Here is a 20,277-nt window from a genome sequence, read left to right on the forward strand (position 1 = left end):
TTCTAATTTGGGGTCTGGGTTTTGGGACACCCAAGAGAAGGTCTTGAGTATTACTACCCCAGGGTATGGAAAAGGAGAGAAATCCTCTAAACTTGGAGATGTTCATAATACCAGTGCCAGAAGCCAGCAGCTGAAGTGGTAAAGGTGGCCCCTGAGAAATTTTCAGGGAAATGACCCTTGTCCCTCCCCTGTCCCCTCAGAGCTTCCAAGAAGGTCTGCCTGCTTTGCTCACAGAGTTTGATGAGGGGGTGCTGGATGTCTTCCCACCCACTTCAAGTCCGTTTAATAGAAGAACAGAGATGGCCTCCTTTGCCTTATTTTAGTTGGTTTGTCTTGACCTGGATAAAGTCGGGTTTTTCATTTCTGTTCCAGAAGGACAGAGCATGGCATTTTGCTTCCCTGAGGCAGCAGCTTCAAGGTGGGGGCATTTGTCTCAAATAAGATAGTAAGTAAGCTGTGCTGATATTTAATAGGATTGCCAATAGCTTGCATGTGTGTAATTTATAAAAATACATATATTCGGGGCACCTGGGTGGCTCAGTGGGTTAAGCCTCTTGCCTTCCGCTCAGGTCATGGTCCCAGGGTCCTGGGATCGAGCCCCGCATCGGGCTCTCTGCTCAGCGGGGAGCCTGCTTCTACCTCTATCTCTCTGCCTGCCTCTCAGCCTACTTGTGATCTCTGTCTGTCAAATAAATAAATAAAATCTTAAAAAAAAATACATATATTGAGAACAAGGGCTCATTTTTTTTATTTTTAAAGGTAGGGTTTTCAAGACCCAGCAGGTAAAGATGCTGGCATGCTTATGGGAATCTTGCTTTTAATAGAACTGATCTGTTGCCTACTTGTAAAGTTGTTGATTGTGTGTTTAATTGTGTGTTGGTGTTGTTTTTTTTAAATATTTGAGGCATAACATACTCTCTCATACCTATTATAAACTCTTTTTAGATTAAGTGAATGTAATAAATGCAACATGTTTTGGAACAAAAGTCATAAACACGATTTCTCACTCCAGTAACCGTAATCAGGATAGCTATAATCTGCCGGGCCCGCTAGGAGTGTGGAGAGTGCACATGGCTATAATTCTATGTTTTGGTGCATGTCCTTTGTCTGTCAGATGCCATTTTCCCTCCTAACTGCAGTCATTCCACATCCCCCCCGCTGCCTTACCTTGCTTGCTCTCCTGCCCATTCTAGATGCCAGCATGGCTCTAATGCCTTCTCTGGTACTCCGTTGTCCTCCTCTGTTGATGTTGAATCATCGTGGCGAGTAGTAGGAACAGCTCCATTTACTGCTGCAAGACACATGTAGGATTTGGAGATGAAGTAGGAATCCTGAAATATATTACCCCCAGTTAGAGATGGGAAAACGGAAGCTTGGAAAGGTCAAGGACTTTTCCCCAAAGTCTCACATAGCTTAGATTGGAATCCATGCTTCTCTGGCTCCAAAGCCAACATCTCCTTCCATTCCGTTCTGTTGCTTCCTTCCCTTGCTCGCAGAAGGTCAGAGAGGCACCGTGATCTCCAGGCCCTGAGCTGGGCTCTAGACTTTAGAATAGTGCTGAATAAAGTTATAGAAGTTGCAAGATTAGTACAAAGAACTCCAGGATACCCTTCACCTAGGCTCTCTGATTGTTAACATTTTGACACATTCCCTTTGTGTATATACATATTATTTTTTTTTCTGAAGCATTTGACAGTAAGTTGCCAGTAGGCCTCCTTGAAGAGCCATCTGAAGGAGACTCTGCCTTGTAACTTAGGAGAGCATTGAGGCCACCCAGAATGAATGCCGCCTTCTGCCCTCCACCAAAGTGTGGTTCTGCCCCTCCTCCCCACCCCCAACATAGGACCTCCCTCCAAGGAGGAACACCTCTGATCTTCTTGTTTTCACCCTCCACCTTAATCTGAGTCTTTCAAATTCATCACAGACCCTAAAACTCACCTGCCTTCTTGGAAATTGGTTCTCTCTAGCACCTAAAAAACGGAACCTCTTCTTGGCAAGGTAACACAAAGGCAAATCGAAAGGGGCTTTCTGTAGGTTTCTGCTTAGTCTGTAAAGAGGGGAGAGAGGGGATTACCCCCCACTTGTTATCCAGAGCTGCAGCTAAACTCGTCCGCGTTAAATCAAGTCTGTTTGCAAGACAGTTAACCAATGCTGGTAACCTTTTCTCTGGCCACTGTCTCAGATAAAAGTCCCTTTTTAAAAAATTAATACTTTTGTTTTTACTTCCTTTGGTATAAACCAGCCCTGTGGCTATAAAACGACATTTTGAAAGTGGAAACAGAAGGAAAAAATGTTCTGTCTGGTCTGTGTATGGGATGGAGGGGAAGGTGCAATTTCCCTTTCTGACAGGTCCATTAAAAGCAGGATTTAGAAATTTATTCACCAGTAAAATTTATTGATTTACCCATTCTGTTGAAAATGAGCTTAAATATCTATTTCAAGCCAAGCCTAATTCCTAGTATTATTATTTATTTTTTTTAGAACTAGAAAATCAGGGAGGCCTTTCAAAAATGGAGATCACATTTGAAGACAAGATGCTTTAGGAAAACAACCTGACTGTCAGGATGAGTGGATAAAAGCAAATGTGGTGTGTACATACAGTGGAATATTACTCAGCTTTCAAAAGGAAAATTTGACACCTACCACAACACGGAAGAACCTTGGAGACCTTATGTTGATTTAAATAAGCAGGACACAGGGACGCCTGGGTGGCTCAGTGGGTTAAAGCCTCTGCCTTTGGCTCAATCATGATTCCAGGGTCCTGGGATTGAGCCCTGCATCAGGTTCTCTGCTCAGCAGGAAGCCTGCTTCCTCTCTCTCTCTCTCTCTCTCTCTCACTCTCTCTCTGCCTACTTGTGATCTCTCTCTGTCAAATAAATAAATAAAATCTTTAAAAAAAATAAGCAGGACACTAAAGGACAAATATTTATGGTTCCACTCACGGAAACTTATGGTTTCGACTTGTGAGGTTTCTGGACCAGGCAGTTCATAGAGACAGAAAATAGAATGGTGGTTGCCAGAGGCTGGGGGCCGGTGGTGGTGGATTGGAGTTGCTGTTCTGTGGGTCCAAAGTTTCAGTGATAAAAAAATTCTGGAGGTGGAAAACGGTGTTAGTTGTACAACGTTGTAAATGTGTTTAATGCCACTCAACTGTATAATCAAAAATGATTAAAATGGTAGATTTGTGTTATATCTGTTTTGCCACGACAAAAACAAAACTGAAATGCCCCACTGGCGTATATTTGTTTGTGTGTGTGTGTGTGAATACTGACAGGCCGGCCCTTTCCTTCGTATTGGCATTTTATCTGACGCCCGTAGGATTGGATGCTGTGGAGTTAGAACTAGAGCTTATGGTTGGCCCGTGTTGTGATTTCTTCAGGTTTTCATTTGCTGCGAGCACAACCCCATGTCCCCTCCTGAACCGGGGAGCTGTTTTGAGGAATTCTGAGTTCCCGGTGGGAGGAGATGGTACCGCGGGGAGTTAGCGTTGGGGATCCCCGTGCCCATGCTGCCCACGCTGCCCACGCTGCCCCATGTGCCCAGGACAATGCTAACATGAAGGCAGTTCACGTCCAGTGGGTCCTTCCGCAAAATCTAGCAGGATCCACTTCAGCCTCTGTGGCGGGAGCACGTAGCCTGGAGGGGGGCTAGAGATGAGACACACAGGCGGGGCTCTTCCTGGGTGCCTGCTAGGTTTTGGGGTACAGCTGGCCTCTGGCTGGTGTGGTTTACCCTCCCCATGCTCTTTTTGTGCTTTTGCTTTTCACTTTGTTCCCCCTAATCCTGCGTTAAGGAAGTTAAAGTTGAAAGAAGTCAAGAGCTTCCCCTGCCCCCAACGCCCCCCCCCCCCCAGACCTCACAGGTGGCAGGATTCTTGGGATGGTTATTGTATTCAAATCCTTAATGCTTCTTATCTGATTCTGATTTCTAGTGCTTTCCAGAACTCAGAAACACAGAAATCTGCCTATTTACAATAGAAGCTGTGCTGGGCTATTGGGAAACCCCCCCCCCCGGAAATGAGAAAGTTCCTCTTTTCTGTTGTAGGAATGGACCCTGATGTATTGTGTTTGTCAAATCCAGACCTTATCTGATTCCCCAAAGACCGCCTTCATAATGGCGGAGAAAGGTTTCCTCCCCATGTGTGTCTTTGAGATCAAAAGAGGAAGCCCTGCTTCCTCCAGCCTTGGCTTGTAATTTTCTTAGGATGAGGGAGTAGGAAGTATATTGAGTAGTCCCCTGAAAGCCTCTGCTGCTGGCCCTCTATGCATGGCTAGAAGAAAGTGTGCAAAATAATCCGGGGAGAAGGGCCCTTCTTTCAGTGCTGAATGATACGCACGTCTCCACATTTCCTGTTCACTTTATAAGGTGGCAGAGCCAGGGATCAGAGGCCAGGAGTAGGCACCTTATTCTAATTCTGTGTTCACACAGTAGTTTTAAAACAAAGTATGTGACTCGTTATGTTTATATCATAAGAGAATCACTGCCCCCCGTTCTTGCCACAGTTAGCTGAGTCCAGCCCCTGGATCTTGACCCTCATGTGGCCTAAGTATTTGATAACAGATCCAAGAATCCTGGAGGTTTTTTTGATGGCCTCTTTATAATTTTTCAGAAGAGGAGACTGAGTCCTAGAGAACCTCGGTGGCTTGCCCAAGATTCCGAATCTACAACTTGTGTATTTCACCGCGATTACATTTCTTTTGTTCTTCTTCACACCCTTCACTAACTGCTTAAGAGCAAAATGAGGCTGTTCTACATTTTATCTAAAGCGTACAAATACTGCATATTTTAGCAGAAACCAAATAATGATTTTTTTAATAAAGATTTTATTTATTTGACAGACAGAGATCACAAGTAGGCAGAGAGGCAGGCAGAGAGAGAGGAGGAAGCAGGCTCCCTGCTGAGCAGAGAGCCCGATGCAGGGCTCGATCCCAGGACCCTGAGACCATGACCTGAGCTGAAGGCAGAGGCTTTAACCCACTGAGCCACCCAGGTGCCCCCCAAATAATAATTTTGCTAGCCTCCTTCAACCTGAGAGAAGCTTTGACAGATGTCCTATCTTTAAAAGGCATTTACTGGAAGTTTGAATCTTGGTTGCCAGGTCCTCATAGTCAGTTTCCTTAGAAGCAAGCAGAATATCTAACATCTCCTTGATCTTGGGGTGTGCTTTTCAAACAGCAAAAACAACGGTGGGCGTGGGTCTTGTCTTGCCACGGGTGGCATCCTTGTGAATCAGGAGCCCCCGGAAGGAAGGCATCCAGGGTCCAACTCCAGGGATGCTCCCGGTGGTCCAGCCAGTGCTGAGGGATCTGAGGGGGGAAGTGTTTTACAGCAGAGGACGAGTGCGCATGCATTAACTGGGGATCCCATAACAGCCAGAAAAGCAGGAAACGCCAGTACTCCAGGAAGGGGTAAGCAACACAGGTGACTTGGCAGTTCTGGGTTTCTCCAAGCACGTACCTTACTGGTTCTGTGGTTAAGGCAGAGAATAGAGAAGCTGATTTGGCCCTTAGGAGGAAACCACTCTCAGCAGCACAGGCAGGAAGGGTCCAAACCACAGGTGAATCCACCCAGGCTGCAAAGCCCACAGAAAGGTGAGTGGGTGAGAAGGTAGGAGGGGGGCGATGTGGCCTGACCCTGTCTGCCCAGAGGAGAGCATCCTGTTTATGGCGGGCCATCCCTTTCTAGCGCTGGGGAGCCTGGGGAGGCACTCTGCCTTGGCTGTCCATGACGATGCAGGCCCCTTTGCGCCACATGTATTTTTCTGAAAAGAGGACCCTGGAACATAGCGTTTTCACCTTGGCTTTGGTGCCTTTACACCCCAGATGGGCTCATGCACGCAATGGCCGCACATTATCAAGCCCCGAGGTCAGGTGTCAGCAACGGGGGACCCTCCGGCAGGTTCTGCTTTTCTGACCTTCCCTGACTCCCATTCCTCTGTGTTGGTCTGCCTCTGTGGCTACTCATCCCCTGTTGTAACTCGGAGCCCACTAGGAGCCACTGCTGCCCATGCTCTGCAGCTCCAAGAGTCCTCCTCTCCCCCTCCTCTCCCTTCCTCTCCATGCCCCGCCCACCCCCAGCTGGCCCCAAGATTCCTCTCCCCCAGCAGGGTGTGCTGTCAAGGCTCCTATTCTCCCACATCCTGGGATTGCAGGACCACTGGGAGATTCCGGTGTGATGGGTTTGGGAGTGGGGCTGAGATGTTGGTGATTCTCCCATACGGTTATGATGAGGGATGCAGGACCTGGCCTGGCTCTCTTTCTACCCTCATACCTGTCAGTGACCAGTCCTGTGTGCTCAGGGCCATGCAGCTGGTTCTCTGTCCACTTCTGCTCTCCTCCCTGCTGCCATGTCCTCGGAGACTCTGGCATTCATCTAGAAAGCACTATCTACCACCCTGTATGGAGTCTCCTGGTTCTCCTTTACCAGAGGCATTGCCGTCTCTACCGTCCTCCAGCCACCTTGCACCTGTCATTTCCTTTTGGGGCTCTGTTTGTACTCCCCACTCCCTCCCTGGATAATTTCGGGGATACTGCTGGTTACCACCCCTACCCTCCATCACCTGCTGTGTGCTGGTGAGTGTGTTTGTGGCCTGACACAGCCCCCCCACCCCAGCCCAGTTCCCACAATGTCTCAGTGCCACCCACCTGCTGGTCCAAATGTGCTTCTAAATCTGTTCTTACTCCTTCATTGTGTTGGCACCCCATGTCCCCATCACCTAAGCCAAAATCAGGTGTCCCTTCTTTTTTTTTTTTTTTTTTAAAGATTTTATTTATTTATTTGACAGAGAGAGATCACAAGTAGACGGAGAGGCAGGCAGAGAGAGAGAGAGAGAGGGAAGCAGGCTCCCTGCTGAGCAGAGAGCCCGATGCGGGACTCGATCCCAGGACCCTGAGATCATGACCTGAGCCGAAGGCAGTGGCTTAAACCACTGAGCCACCCAGGCGCCCTCAGGTGTCCCTTCTAACCCTCGCTTCTTCACTGCCCAGATCCAGCCCACCCCAGAACCCTGACCCATCAGTACTATCCTTCACTGTTCCCTGACGGCCCCAAGCACACATCAGTAGCTCCTCACCAAAGTGGGCTCACCCCCTTACTGTGACAAAGGGGACCCTCCAGTGGTCCTGCCCCTCCCCAGGACCTCTGGCCTCACACCTTGATGCTGTGCAATTCAGAATAACTGTGATAAGAAGAGCACACCTGTGCTTCCCCTTACCTAATAGAACTTTCTCCTCCTCCCTCTGAGCTTGAACAGGTCACACATATTCTTTAATTTGAGCTCTGAGAATCCTTTCCTGCCCCTGTTCTCCCCACTCCCATTTCCCTGTTGGCTGTGCTGCCTTCATTCTTCGGTAATTCTCTGTGTGTCTATCTTCCCCACTGGGCCCTGAGCCCATGCTGTCTTCCTGGTCTCCAGCCCCACCCAGGACAAAGAATAGGAGCTCAGTTACCATTTCATCAATGAAGACAGTTTCAGAAGTGCTTGCTTTGTTACTGATCCGTTTCTCTGCCAGTAATGACTAATGCGCCAGCTTTTATTTCCCTGTCCTTTAGTTCCCTTCTGTCAATTAGTTCATAATCATTAGACCAACATGGGAATATACTTATGGAACTGCTTTTTAAAAAAAACCTCTGCTTCAGTGAAGTCTTTTCGTTATTTTGTGATTTTAAACTGACTTTCAAATGCTGATCATTTTACAATGGTATATTGCTACAGGTTGAGACCATACAGTCTTAAATACTGAAATTTTATATAATCACCACAAATCCTGTATCTAACGTAGTACCAAGCCCTGGCATGCAAAAAGAAAATTTCTTTCATTTTGAAGAACTAAGTACAAATTTGCACCATGCCAAGGAAATGGTTTCTGAGTCCACAGACACGGGAATATTGCAGTGAAAGACTTAAGATAGTGAAGACAGCCTGTCAATTACTGACTGTTTACCTTGTGTCTAACCTGAGATTTTAACCATGAGCCCTTCCTGGGTAAGTGCTTTAATCTCTGTATTACAAGGTTAAAGATCCATCTGAACTCTTTCTTACCCAGAAAATCCTTTGGAAATAGCAGACTTGTGAATCTGGAATCATGTGATGTATTAGGACTGTTCTGGAACTTGTCCATGGAGGTGCTCTTACGGGTTGGGGGTACTAGGGATTTGGGTGGTATGTTTGGGAGTATGTAGCTGTAAGGTGGTTTAGTTTCTCTGAAAGCTCATGTTTTTCCGCCGGAATTTATTTTACTTTCTATCTGATGATACGTAATTGAAAAGAGTGTTTAGAAATTGTCACTGACCGCAATCAGCCTTCAGGAATGCTGGTTACAAAGCATCCAAGATCAGAGAAGTACTGCTCTGTAGGATGATGTCCCACATTACCTTCCCCTGTCCTGCACCTTCACAGCTAATAAATCTAGTAATTTCCTTCACCGTGCATTTATCGTCATTGTCTGTGTACCTGGCGCTCTGTGAGGCTTGGAGGATGGAGATAGTAACAGATTTTGCTTTGGAATCTGAGAGCTTATCCCTTTGGGGGTGTGGTAGGGCTAGGGGGGAGGCGGTCCTTGCAGGATGAGCTTTTCCTGACCACCATACACCTTAGTCTGAGAACTTTGTCTTCCCCTTTCCCCTCCTTGAATGCCCTTATACATGTATATGTTTGCAAATGGACAAAGGCTTGCTGGCTCAACTCTCATGGTCCCATCATGTTTCTGGGTCGTAGAGTAGCTGCCCCCTTTGAGACATGGGACGTGTCGATCACCTTTCAGTATTTTTATTTTGTTTATATTGGCTTTGTGAGACTTCTGTGGTTATGGTGGTGTGAACTTGGTGCAGTAGAGCGGGGCCATTCTGGGATACTCCATATCTCGGTTTCCTTAACTTTGTGTGGGTGATCCCGAGTGGATCTACAGGCTCCCTCGTCCCCTGACTGGGCCAAGAGCATTTTTTCAGATTTGTTTGGTTTTCATTGAGCTCATACTCCCCCCACCACTCTCCCCACCCCAGCTTTTTTCTATTTCTAGTATCATCTACTTGTTTTTAAGGCCTCATGGGGGTTGTGGGCAATTACTAGGATCCTTCCATCTTGGTTTTTATCCAGTTTATTCCTGGGGGGATATAAAAGTATGTCAGAAACAGGAGGATATACAAATCATTAGCTTTTTTTTTTTTTTTTTTTAAATCATGAATTGTGGTAAAATAGTACGTGAATTTAAGAGTCGCTTGGCTACCGTGGAGCTTTGAGCTTTGTCTTAGTTGCGGTTCCCGCTCTACTTCCTCAAGACCAGAATAGGCTTCTCGACCTGGGTTTGTCTCCCCGCTGTTATTTTACCTGGTTCCTTATAGTTGTGTCCAGAGGAGAAAAGGCTTTGAAATGACTTCCTTACTTTTTACCCCGGCTATAAACCCAGTCTCTGCAGCTTAGACGTTTGTGAAGTGTACAAAGCCCTTAAGAGGATCTTTGAGAAAAGATTTGCAGTAATGGTCTGTCGACGCAGTCCAGGCACTGTGGAGGGGCCCAGGTAGGGCCTCGCGCTCAAGCAGGTGGCTCTCCCTTGCACTGGTGGTTGAGAACCTTCTATAGGACAAGCCCAGCCTGGACTCTCAATGGGTGTCTTCATCGACAGGATACAAGACTACAGATGTACCTTGAGTAGTGTATTTTCACTTAAGTAAGGTGGATAGCTGCATTCTTTCTAATGGAGAAGCAGAACCTTGACTTTGAGTTTTGGTTGACTTTGGGTTTGGGATGACTGGCAGGGGTTCTCCGTGTACACCACACCCAGAATCCAAGCAAGGTCTGCAGTTTCTAACTGCAGTTTCCTTCAGTGTCCTGCTTGTGAAACAACACTGGGGAGGCAGAGCACTCCCCTCCCCTGGTGTGTGAGCCCCCCTCCCCCCAGTCTTCTTATGTTTCACCCACATTTAATTGGACAGTGGTCTTAGGTGAGCCACGCTTAGCGTATTTCTTTGTTATCAGATAATAGGGAGCTCTTCTCCAACACACACACACTCCTATTTCATCAATTTTCATAACATGCTCTTAATTTGTGTATAAAGTAGGCCCCAAGTCTAACTTGAGAAACAGGTTTGAGAATAAGACCACATGACCCTGACAGTGGGAACAGGAGTCGTGAGCACCCAGGATCCCCTGGGCTGGAGTCCGTGTGGTTGGGAACTTAGAGCTTATTCAGCCCAGAAAGTTAAAAGTGCTTTTATGAGTGCCTGCTCTGTATAAAGTAGCAGAGAGATGGGAGCCAAGATGCCATTCGTGCCCTCAAGCACAACAGTGTAGGGCAAATCAAAATAATGACAACAGTTTTTTTAAATGACGTGATTTAAAACAAAGTCAAGGTGTTCACAAAGGCAAATACTGGGGGTCAGAGTGGCAGCTGAGAAAGAGCCAGGGTAGCTGAGAAGGGTTGAGGCTTCACTGGCCAGGGCCTTTGAGGAATTGGTGTTTTGTTTTGTTCAATGTTAGTTTTGTTTTTGTTTCTTTTTTAATTGCGGTAAAATACACATAATATAAAATGTACCGTTTCTAAGTGTCCAATTTAGTGCCATTAGGTACATTCACAGTGTTGTGCACCCATCACCACTCTCCATTTCCAGAACATTTTTTTTATTATCCCAAATGGAAATGCTGCACCCATTAACCTCATTAGTTCTCCATTCTTCCCTCCCCCTCGCTCTTGGCAATCTTATTCTACTTCTGTCTCAATGGACTGGCTTACTGTAGGTGCTGTGTGTAAGTAGAATCACACCACATTTGTTCTTTTGTTTGTGGCTTATTTCACATAGTATCATGTTTTTGAAGTTCATGAATATGGTGGCCCGGGTCAGACTTTCCTTCCTTTTCAGGGCTCAGTAATATTCCATCGTGCACACCTGCCACATTTTGTCTATCTGTTGATCTATCAACAGCTCTTGGGTTGTTTCCACTTTAGGCTCTTGTAGATGATGCTACTGTGAACATGGATGTGCGAATATCTGCTTGCATCCCTACTTTCAGTTCTTTTGGGTATGGTTGAATTTTATACACATTGAGAGAGGTTATAGAGAGTATGTTGGCATTTATCTTCATATTGTTAAAATCTTACAACGTAAGTGCTCCTTTTCTCCCTTATTGATGCTCTTTAAAAGCAAGGACTGCCTTCTAGGTTCGGCACTTAGCCAGGTACCCGGGATACATATATAAATATTTGACCAGTTCCTAGTCCAGAGCCATCATACACTATGGTAGGTGGTCCCCAGAATGGTAGGTTGTGCCATCTTTTTTTTTTTTCCTGGCTCATTAATTAACACGTGTTCAGAGAATAGAAAACAACTCTTAAATTATCCTTAGCAAAACATAATTAGGGAAGTATATTTTCTAATGCAAAGAGTCCCGATATAGATAAAACCCAATTCAACAAACATTTGTTGAGAACTTGCTATGTACCAGATGCATTTTAAAATGTGTAATTTCAGAGCAATTTCAAAGCTCAGTTGGAATACCTTATTGGTGTTGAACTTTAAATATAATAGGTACATAGCATATATTTAAATATAATAGGTATAGACCTTTTAACGTGAATCTCTAGTCTTTTTTATTGTGAGAGCATCATAACAACGTTCAAGATAGTTTGGAAAAAAGAGAATTAATAATACCCAGAGTCCACTCTGATATAAGCTCTATTTTCATTTTATAGAGTGAGTTTGAGGCTTGAACTTCTAATTTATTTTGAAAATAAAACCCTTAATGCCTCTGGTGGCAGTTATTTTAAAATTTATTTTTTAAAACCCCAGAAGTAAAGTAGAAACCAGTGATCTCAAATTTGGAGGCTCCTTTTTGGGATGTTTCCATAAAAGTTTAATGGATGAATAGAGCCACTCCCTTTTCTTAGTGGAGCAGTAGAAATGACATGTGTCCTCTCTTGGGGATAGCCCAGTGGACTGCTGACAGGGGCTGGGTGTTTAGGAACCTGTCCGTCCTCCAGTTTTTTCTGTGTTCAGGGATCCGTGGGAATGTTTTCATGACTCTGCCAGGAGAAAATTACAATTTAAGATTCCCAGAGGAGGTGAGACCTAGATTTAGACCACGAGGGAGCATCAGGACAGACCGAGGGGTGATGAGGCTGGACGTGTTAGATGGAGTTAGTGAAGACAGGTGACCGTGGTTAGGGACCAACACCCACGAAAAATGGGATTTTCCACATGACAAGAAGGTGAATTTGTGAAGGAGGTGTGTTCTGGGGACACGGGCAGACAGGGGCTTCCGAAGGAGTGGATGCTGTTCATGGGCTCCTTAGCCGGCCAGCCTGAGGATCCGTCTTACTGGAGAGGCAGGTAAGGGTCTGGTGGAAGCAGCTAGAATTTAGTCCCGTGAAAGTGTTTTGTAAGCTGTAGGTGATGTCCCTGTTAGCTGCTGCCACTTCTGGGAGGGTCTTTGAGGCTGGGAGTGGGTTGTTGAAAGATGGTTGTTTTTTAGGCTGATGCATCCCAGGGTTTGTTGAGTTGGGAGTGGACTGGCTGGAGGCTCAAGGTCTTTTAGGAGAGGATGTCATCTCTCTGTGAGGTAGTAAGTGGCTAGTCTGGGGTGGGGTAGCAGGAGCGGAAAGGCAGACAAGTATGAGAGGCAGAGGCTCCGAAGGAAAGATGGCTAGGATTTGCTGCCCAGGAGGCAGAAGTCAGGCGGGAACTCGTTTGGGAAATGATGGAAGCATTTATATTCATAGGAAGTGAGTAAGTCAGGACTGACTGGAGGGGTGATAAGAGGTTCTATTTTTAGAATAATTGTGTCTAACATTTATTATGTCTTTTCTGTGGGCCCCCAAACAGTTCTGAGTACAAACAGCTTTGTACAGTAGCCTTATGAAATAGGTTCAACTACCGTCCCCGCTTTTCAAATGGGGAGACCAAAACAGAGTTGATTGGTAACTTACCTAAGGATCATACACTTAACTCCTGGCAGAGCCGGATGCAAATCTAGAGTCTTAACTCCAGAGTCAATTCTGATTCCCATAAAAACTCTGTGAGATGAGGGTATTTTTTTTTTTTAATCATTTTCCAAATCTGGAAGCTGGGCACAGAGAAGTTGAGTGGCGTGCCTTAGGTCACGCTTCCATTGGCGTGGTAGGTCTCCGGAAGTCAGCAATATTTATTCGGCTGGATTGTCTTGTCCACAGATGCACTCCTGAGAAAGCTAAACTGATTGAAGTATATTGCAGTATAAATTCTTTAAGAATTTTTGAACTAAACTCTCTTTCAACGTCACTGCTATCCTCTTAGAACTACTCCCTTTTTTAAAAGGGGATCAATAATTGAGATATTGGTGTCTCCATTTATTGCTGTGCCCAGTTTCATTATTTTATTTTATTTTTTTTAAAGATTTTATTTATTTGTCAGAGAGAGAGGAGAGCGAGCGAGCACAAGCAGACAGAATGGCAGGCAGAGAGGCAGAGGGAGAAGCAGGCTCCCCGCCAAGCAAGGAGCCCGATGTGGGACTCGATCCCAGGACGCTGGGATCATGACCTGAGCCGAAGGCAGCTGCTTAACCAACTGAGCCACCCAGGCGTCCCTGCCCAGTTTCATTATTTAACACTCTGTAAGACTTTAACAATCCCAGGCACTTTGTTTCCATATTCTGGCCCCTCCATTTCGATTCCGAGACTAGCAGGTACGGATGGTCTTGTCTGTAACACTTCTTACGTTGTTGGTGCTTAAGAATGTTTGATGATTGTCATTGACCTTGTTAACCTTCTGCGACTTGAGGTTTGCTGAGGGTCTTCCGTCTGGGGTATACTTGGCATGACCTTGTGGAAGTGCGATGGAAGCCATGGTCAAAAGGTGCCCAGAGGCGATACTTGTCTGGGTAACAATTTGGAATTGAGACCGTCATCTCTGTGCATCTGCAGGGGACAGTTTCCCTGCCTCTTTAGAGCATCCTTGGTCTGTCCCTCTTCCCAGACTCTCTTCTGTCTTCACGTGTCAACAGGTCTCTTCTGTAACTTTTTTTTTTTTTAGAGAAAGTCTTTTTTTTTTTTTTTAAAGATTTTATTTATTTATTTGTCATAGAGAGAGAAGCGAGAGTGAGCACAGGCAGACAGAGTGGCAGGCAGAGGCAGAGGGAGAAGCAGGCTCGCTGCCAAGCAAGGAGCCCGATGTGGGACTCGATCCCAGGACGCTGGGATCATGACCTGAGCCGAAGGCAGCTGCTTAACCAACTGAGCCACCCAGGCGTCCCTCTTCTGTAACTTTTAACCTTGTTTGACTGCAGCTCTATTACTCTGCCTTCTTGGGCCATATAGCTCCTCAGGGAGAGGTCTACACATAGAGCCTTTAACCTCGGCGCATACAGAAATTTCCACTCACCTGAAATTGTACTCTTGGGTTTCCTGCCGTCTCTTTCTCACCAATACAGTCGGTTCCTTCCCTTGATCACTTTGGTTCATTCCCTTGATTCTGCTCAGCATCTGCCCTGGGACCCACCACTCTCTCTTTGAAACTTTCTTCCCTCTTTAGTGTCCCATTCCCTTCCTTTCCGGCAGTGGTTTTTTGGTTGCTTGTTCATTTTTATTTGATTTTTAAATCTCAAACCTATGCCCTTTTAGCTGGAAGAGCTCTCCAAGATTGGTACTCTCTGTGTTCTTCATTTTTCGACAAGCCCTTTACTCTTGACTATCCGATCCTGTCTTTTAACTTCACGCGTTTCTGCTCTTCCTCCCCACCTGCAATGCAGGCCATAAGGTGAGAAGTGCGTCCACTGGCCAGGTAGACCCTGGGAGCAGGGCACTTGCCCCTCCTGTTCCCGTCCGTTTCTGATCATGTCTCCCTACCCCCAGTCCTGCCAGACTTGTGGAGAGCTTCCTGGCGTGTCTTACTTGCTGCCTTTGCCTTTTACTCCTCCTTCAGAACTCAGGTCACTTCTTGTCTCTGACCTTGCGTGTGTGGGGAGGGAATAGATACCCCATCTCCCCCATGACCCTGCAGAAGTGATTGAAAGCCCCCCCCACCCCCCACCAAGGGGAGTTCTGTTACCCTGTTGCTCTAGCCCACCCTACCCAGGGACCCTTTCTTCCCACTCGCTCACCCAGGTCATATGTGCGTCAGTCTTTGTAGTTTTAATTACACTATAACCTTTAATGTGTTTTTCCTTTGATAGAATAATGCATTTTTTGTCTCAGATCCTTACCAAATATCTCATTCCTCCTGCCTACCGGAGGACCAGTACTCTTCACAGATTTCCTGGAATCTAGAAGATCTTCGGTATCTTAACTGCACGTGCCACTTTTCTGCTGAAAAACGTATAGTGAAAAAAAAAAAAAAAAACCACAAGAAAAAAACCCAAAACGTATAGTGTCTCTGCATGGTCTAGGTGGTCCCTGTGGCACGTGTCTATCTTCTCTTTCACCTTTCCCATATGGTAAAGGCTCAGCCCACCTTCCTCTTCTTCAGCTTAAAGCTAGAACTGTAGCTGTATTTCACTTACTCTGACACACGAGCAGTGTGTTCTTTAAACTCTGGAGTGTGTGTACCAACCCTGTGTTGCACTCACATGGGATTTTTTCCAGCACCTACCTTGAGGCTCTTGCAGATCATAATTAACGAACCGTTATTTGCGGTCATGCAACAGGTAGATGAACGAATGAATGAATTGGCTGCCGTGAATTTTCTAAGGTTCAAGTTCCACATTCAGAGTCTAGGAAACCTATCGAGGCATTGGTTTGATTAGGCAGCAACACAGCGTATGTCATGAAATCGCTCACAGTCTGATCTTTAAAATGGGATTTTCATTTTCTGCCTTGTTTGAAACTCCAAAATAGTTCTGCTTTTGATGAACATCACCATATAAGGAGAATTGCATACAAATAACTGAATTCACAGCCATGCTATGTCAAGGTCATGTACATTTTGCCAGAAGAGTAACAGGCCAATAGTTTTTTTTGTTTTGTTTTGCCTTTTTTTTTTTTTCTAAATAATAATGTGAGGTTTTGTTTTTGTTATATCTAAGCTGGGTGTCAGCATGTCAGTACCATGGTGATGGCCCATATTCAGAGTAGAAACTTGACCCAGCTGTGTGTTTAACCCAGAGAAGGCCATGGCATCCCACAAGTATGGCTCGCATACCAAGTGTGACCCTCTGGATCAGTGGAGTTGCAGAAAATAATATTCTAGATGAACTTAAGAAACTTGAAACAGAACTCTTTCTAACTATAAATAGCAGGGCAGCTTTGTCCTATTTTTATTGTAGAGCAAGCACACAGAAGATGGAAATCAATATTGGAAGAAATGCTTTATTTCGCCAAGGAAAAAGATCATACTCAACACGATTCTTATTTCTCTTGGCAGGCTCTTCTCAACCATCTGTGAGTCCAGGGGAACTGTCTCTACCATCCATCCATCCAGCAAAATCAGAGTTAATAGTCAGTGCTGGCGACGAGATTAGGCTGTCATGCACCGATCCAGGATTTGTCAAATGGACTTTTGAGACCCTGGGTCAGTTGAAGGAGGACACTCGCAAGGAATGGGTCACAGAGAAAGCGGAGGCCGCCAACACGGGCAATTACACGTGCACCAACAGAGACGGCTTAAGCAGGTCCATTTATGTGTTTGTTAGAGGTAAATGTGTGGCTTTCTTTCATGCTATGCTTTAGAGAACTTAATATCCTGTTCTTAATTATGGATGACATATAGATGGCTGAGCCAGAGAGAAAATATTACTGGCTGGGTCTAGGGCGCCTGAAACAAATTTTTCTTTGTTAGTTCCCCCCGTCTTTTGATACATCATGGCTGTGGGTATGACTCCAGCTGAAGGTCTGCAAGGCTGTGATACTCTTCCTAATGAGATTACAATATGGTTAGCCCATTTGTCCTGGCACTGCGAGTAAACCCTGAGAATAAATTAGGCCCTTTGGGAGAGCTGCATTTTAATGCCTTGAGATCCTAGATACTCCCACTTAGTAAAAACACTTCAGGGAACTAAAGGCCTCTGACAGCCTAAACAGACCAACACTTCAAAAGAACTGACCCACTTTGAGGGAGCAAATTCCAGAAAAATAAGCCAGTCAGCTAAGCAACCCATGTCCCCTCTTAGGTTCTTAGTGGTTGTCATTTGATTCTTTTTTTTTTTTTTTTTAAACTGTGACCTCTTAGAAACAGAAGAAAAATACGATCGTTGGATTTCCGTATCTCATTTCCTATGATAAACTCAGTGATTCATCTGTGTTTGTGCTTTTCACATCCTTCTCCAGAGGAGGTTTGCTGACAGTGGGAGGGAGGAAGAACCTTTCTGTTGATGTACAAACAAGTACTTCAAGCTTTAAGAGACAGACCCAGGTTATAGGAGGAAAAATGAAGTCTGGGTTCTGGCCCTGAGTTTGTGCCTGGACTGGGGCTGCCATTGAAACAGGCCAGTGTAGGAGGCCTCACCCATGATATCGTGGAAGAATAATGAATACATTTGTCCTAGACGGCAGATCTGAGTAAGCTCAGAGAGTTTGTTTCTTACTGAAACATTTGGAGAAGATCAGCCTGCCTTGTCATCCTGATGGAACTATTGTTCAGGAGACAAAATTGTGCAAATTCAAGCTCTAGCAAGGTTTTATTTTTATTTTTTTTATTTTTAATTTTTTTAAAGATTTTATTTATTTATTTGACAGACCGAGATCACAAGTAGGCAGAGAGGCAGGCAGAGAGAGAGGAAGGGAAGCAGGCTCCCCAGTGAGCAGAGAGCCTGATGTGGGGCTCGATCCCAGGACCCTTTGACCATGACCTGAGCCAAAGGCAGTGAGCCACCCGGGCGCCCCTCGAACTCTAGCAAGGTTTTATAAAGTTGATGCCTATAGTGTTTATAGTAAAGAAGGTTGCCATGGAATTGACTGCCTCTCCTTAGTTTATCTGTTACTCTTTCCTAGGTCGGTGCCTTGGCAAGGCACAGCTTAGCCTTGGGGTATGGTTCCATGATGGTTGAGCTAACCTGGGGGGTTGTTCTTTGACATTCAAGAAGGTACTCTGGAATTTCCAGGTAGTCTCAAAGTGTCATTCTGCGTGTTAGTCCAGTGGGTAGACAACTCTATAGATGGGGAAAACTGCTGAATTAGCCAGGTCAGTCTCGCAGAGCGCATGGATTTTCATGAAAAGGGAAGTCTTCCTCAATAACTTACCACTCCAGTGAATTATTACTGATTTAAGATGTTTGGATACTTAAGTAATTTATGTTACAACAGTGAAGGAAAAACCTGGGGCATTGTAGGAGCTAGCCTTAAGCAACTGAGAAAGAGTATATGGAAAAATAACCATCTGTGGCCTCAGACCTTAGTTCCACCATCATGACGGACTTTATTCATAGAACACATTAGGCTGGGAGGTGCATAACTCATTCTGGAATTTTTTTTTTTCCCTAAATTAAATGGTAAGTGTATTTCAATGATGTCAAGTTGATTTTTGTGGAACACCTGAATTCCAGGTGGAAAGGACAGTGAAGAAACACTTTAAACATGATCTATTGGCCCCACCATCTATCTGTATTATCTTTACACAGCAGAGGTGGCTGTCTATTGTGTCTACAGAATGAGGTTTGTCTTTGCCTGTAGGAGGTCCCAGTCTGGCTGGGGCCTTTCCAATTCACACCTGGTGTCCTGGCATAATTATTAATGGCACTCCCCTTCACTCTCAGGTGTCCTGGTTTGGATGATATTTATCATAATATTCCTGAAACTCATAAGCTCCCCTTGGGAATATGGCTTCCTTTGATGTCCAGAAGTTTATACTTATACATAATTTTCAAGGAATATGAAGGGTGAGGCCCACATGGTTTTAGTACAGGGTGGTCTGCTAATAGTTTTGTAGATTTTATGCAGAAGCTGAAAGATCCTGGAGACTGGGGGCTCTGGAAAGGGGCCCCTTTCCTTGATGCTGGTAGGCATCAGCACACTGGCTGAGTCTTCGCCCATCCCCCTTAGACCATTCCCTCCTGTAGAAGGAGAGTAACTTGTGATAAAATACCCTCAGAGTTTAAGAGCTCAAGTCGCGGTATCAGTTGGACTGTGGTTTGAGTCCGCTCAGCCATTTCTGGGCCGTGTCACTTGGTAGGGGAGTCGCTTTTTTGAGACTTCAGTTCCTTCATTTCTGAAAGGGTGGTCACTATAATGCCCATCCCATGGGGGTGTTTTGAGGATTAAATGAGATAAAGTGTAATGGTCCAAGCTTAGTGTCTGACCCGTGAAAGGGGTTAACAAATGTTCCCTGTGGCTTAATTAGTAATATGTGGATAAATTCTACTTTTGCTTGCAAAGAAAAAAAAAAATCGGAGTCCTTTGACATTTTAAAAATGTTGTCAGTGCCTGGGACCATCCATTCAAACTACTCATTTTGACGCGCTTTAGATCCTGCACGGCTTTTCCTCGTTGACATTCGCTTGTATGGGAAAGAAGACAATGATACGCTGGTCCGCTGTCCTCTGACAGACCCAGACGTGACCAATTACTCCCTCACGGGGTGCGAGGGGAAGCCTCTTCCCAAGGACTTGACGTTCGTCGCCGATCCCAAGGCCGGCATCACAATCCGAAACGTGAAGCGCGAGTATCATCGGCTCTGCTTGCACTGCTCAGCGGACCAGAAGGGCAAGTCCGTGCTGTCAACGAAATTCACCCTGAAAGTGAGGGCAGGTAGGGGCCCTTTCTGTCTTCCGGCGGGGAGGCGGACTTGCGTGGAGGGAGGGGCGGTGTCTCTCTCCTGGCGGTCCTGGGTCATCTGAGTGTGGGCAGGCAGGCAGCTGGCTCTTCCCCGTGGTTCCCCCACCTCCCAGCTGCCGTCAGCTGCTTGTGAATTCTTCCTTTCGTAGCCCCCAAGCCCACACCCCCGGTCCACGCTGCCTCCAACGGGCCGTGTCTAGCGGAGACTGGCGCTCCGACCCTACAGGGGACACCTTTCGACCTCAGGACACTCGGAGTCTCCTCACTGCCTGAGCTGTCCCTCCCAAGAGAACCTCACTGGGAGGCTTCCCTTCCCCTGTTTGAAAAGATTAGCATAGATATGATTCACTCCTTGATGGACTATTGCCAGAGGAATTGACTTTTCTCCACAGTGATTTGATTTTAATGCATTCCCAAACTTTTCCTAATCTGAGGAGGGAAGTACCAGCTGAGTATGGACCTTGTTATTATGGTGGCATTATGTAGATTATTTTCATTGCTGGAAAATGTCTAGATTTTGTATCTCCGAGATCATCAAATCCAACACCAGCTGACATTCAGCTACCAAGTACTTTTTATTAAGGCTTTTGAAAATGTGTGCTCCTTGGAA

The 20,277-nt window shown here is 45.6% G+C and overlaps 1 protein-coding gene across 4 annotated transcripts in view; it reads left to right on the forward strand.

Annotated features, from left to right (window-relative positions):
- KIT (KIT proto-oncogene, receptor tyrosine kinase) overlaps window positions 1–20,277 on the forward strand; it is an 85,231-nt gene that overhangs the window by 20,363 nt on the left and 44,591 nt on the right. For all 4 annotated transcript variants that reach the window (XM_047719324.1, XM_047719326.1, XM_047719325.1 and 1 more), the window contains exons 2-3: window positions 16,324–16,593; window positions 19,359–19,640. In XM_047719324.1, the coding sequence (XP_047575280.1) occupies window positions 16,324–16,593; window positions 19,359–19,640 (552 nt within the window). The remainder of the gene's footprint in view (window positions 1–16,323; window positions 16,594–19,358; window positions 19,641–20,277) is intronic.

Source organism: Lutra lutra, chromosome 2 (assembly GCF_902655055.1).
Source record: "Lutra lutra chromosome 2, mLutLut1.2, whole genome shotgun sequence".
NCBI lineage: Eukaryota > Metazoa > Chordata > Mammalia > Carnivora > Mustelidae > Lutra > Lutra lutra.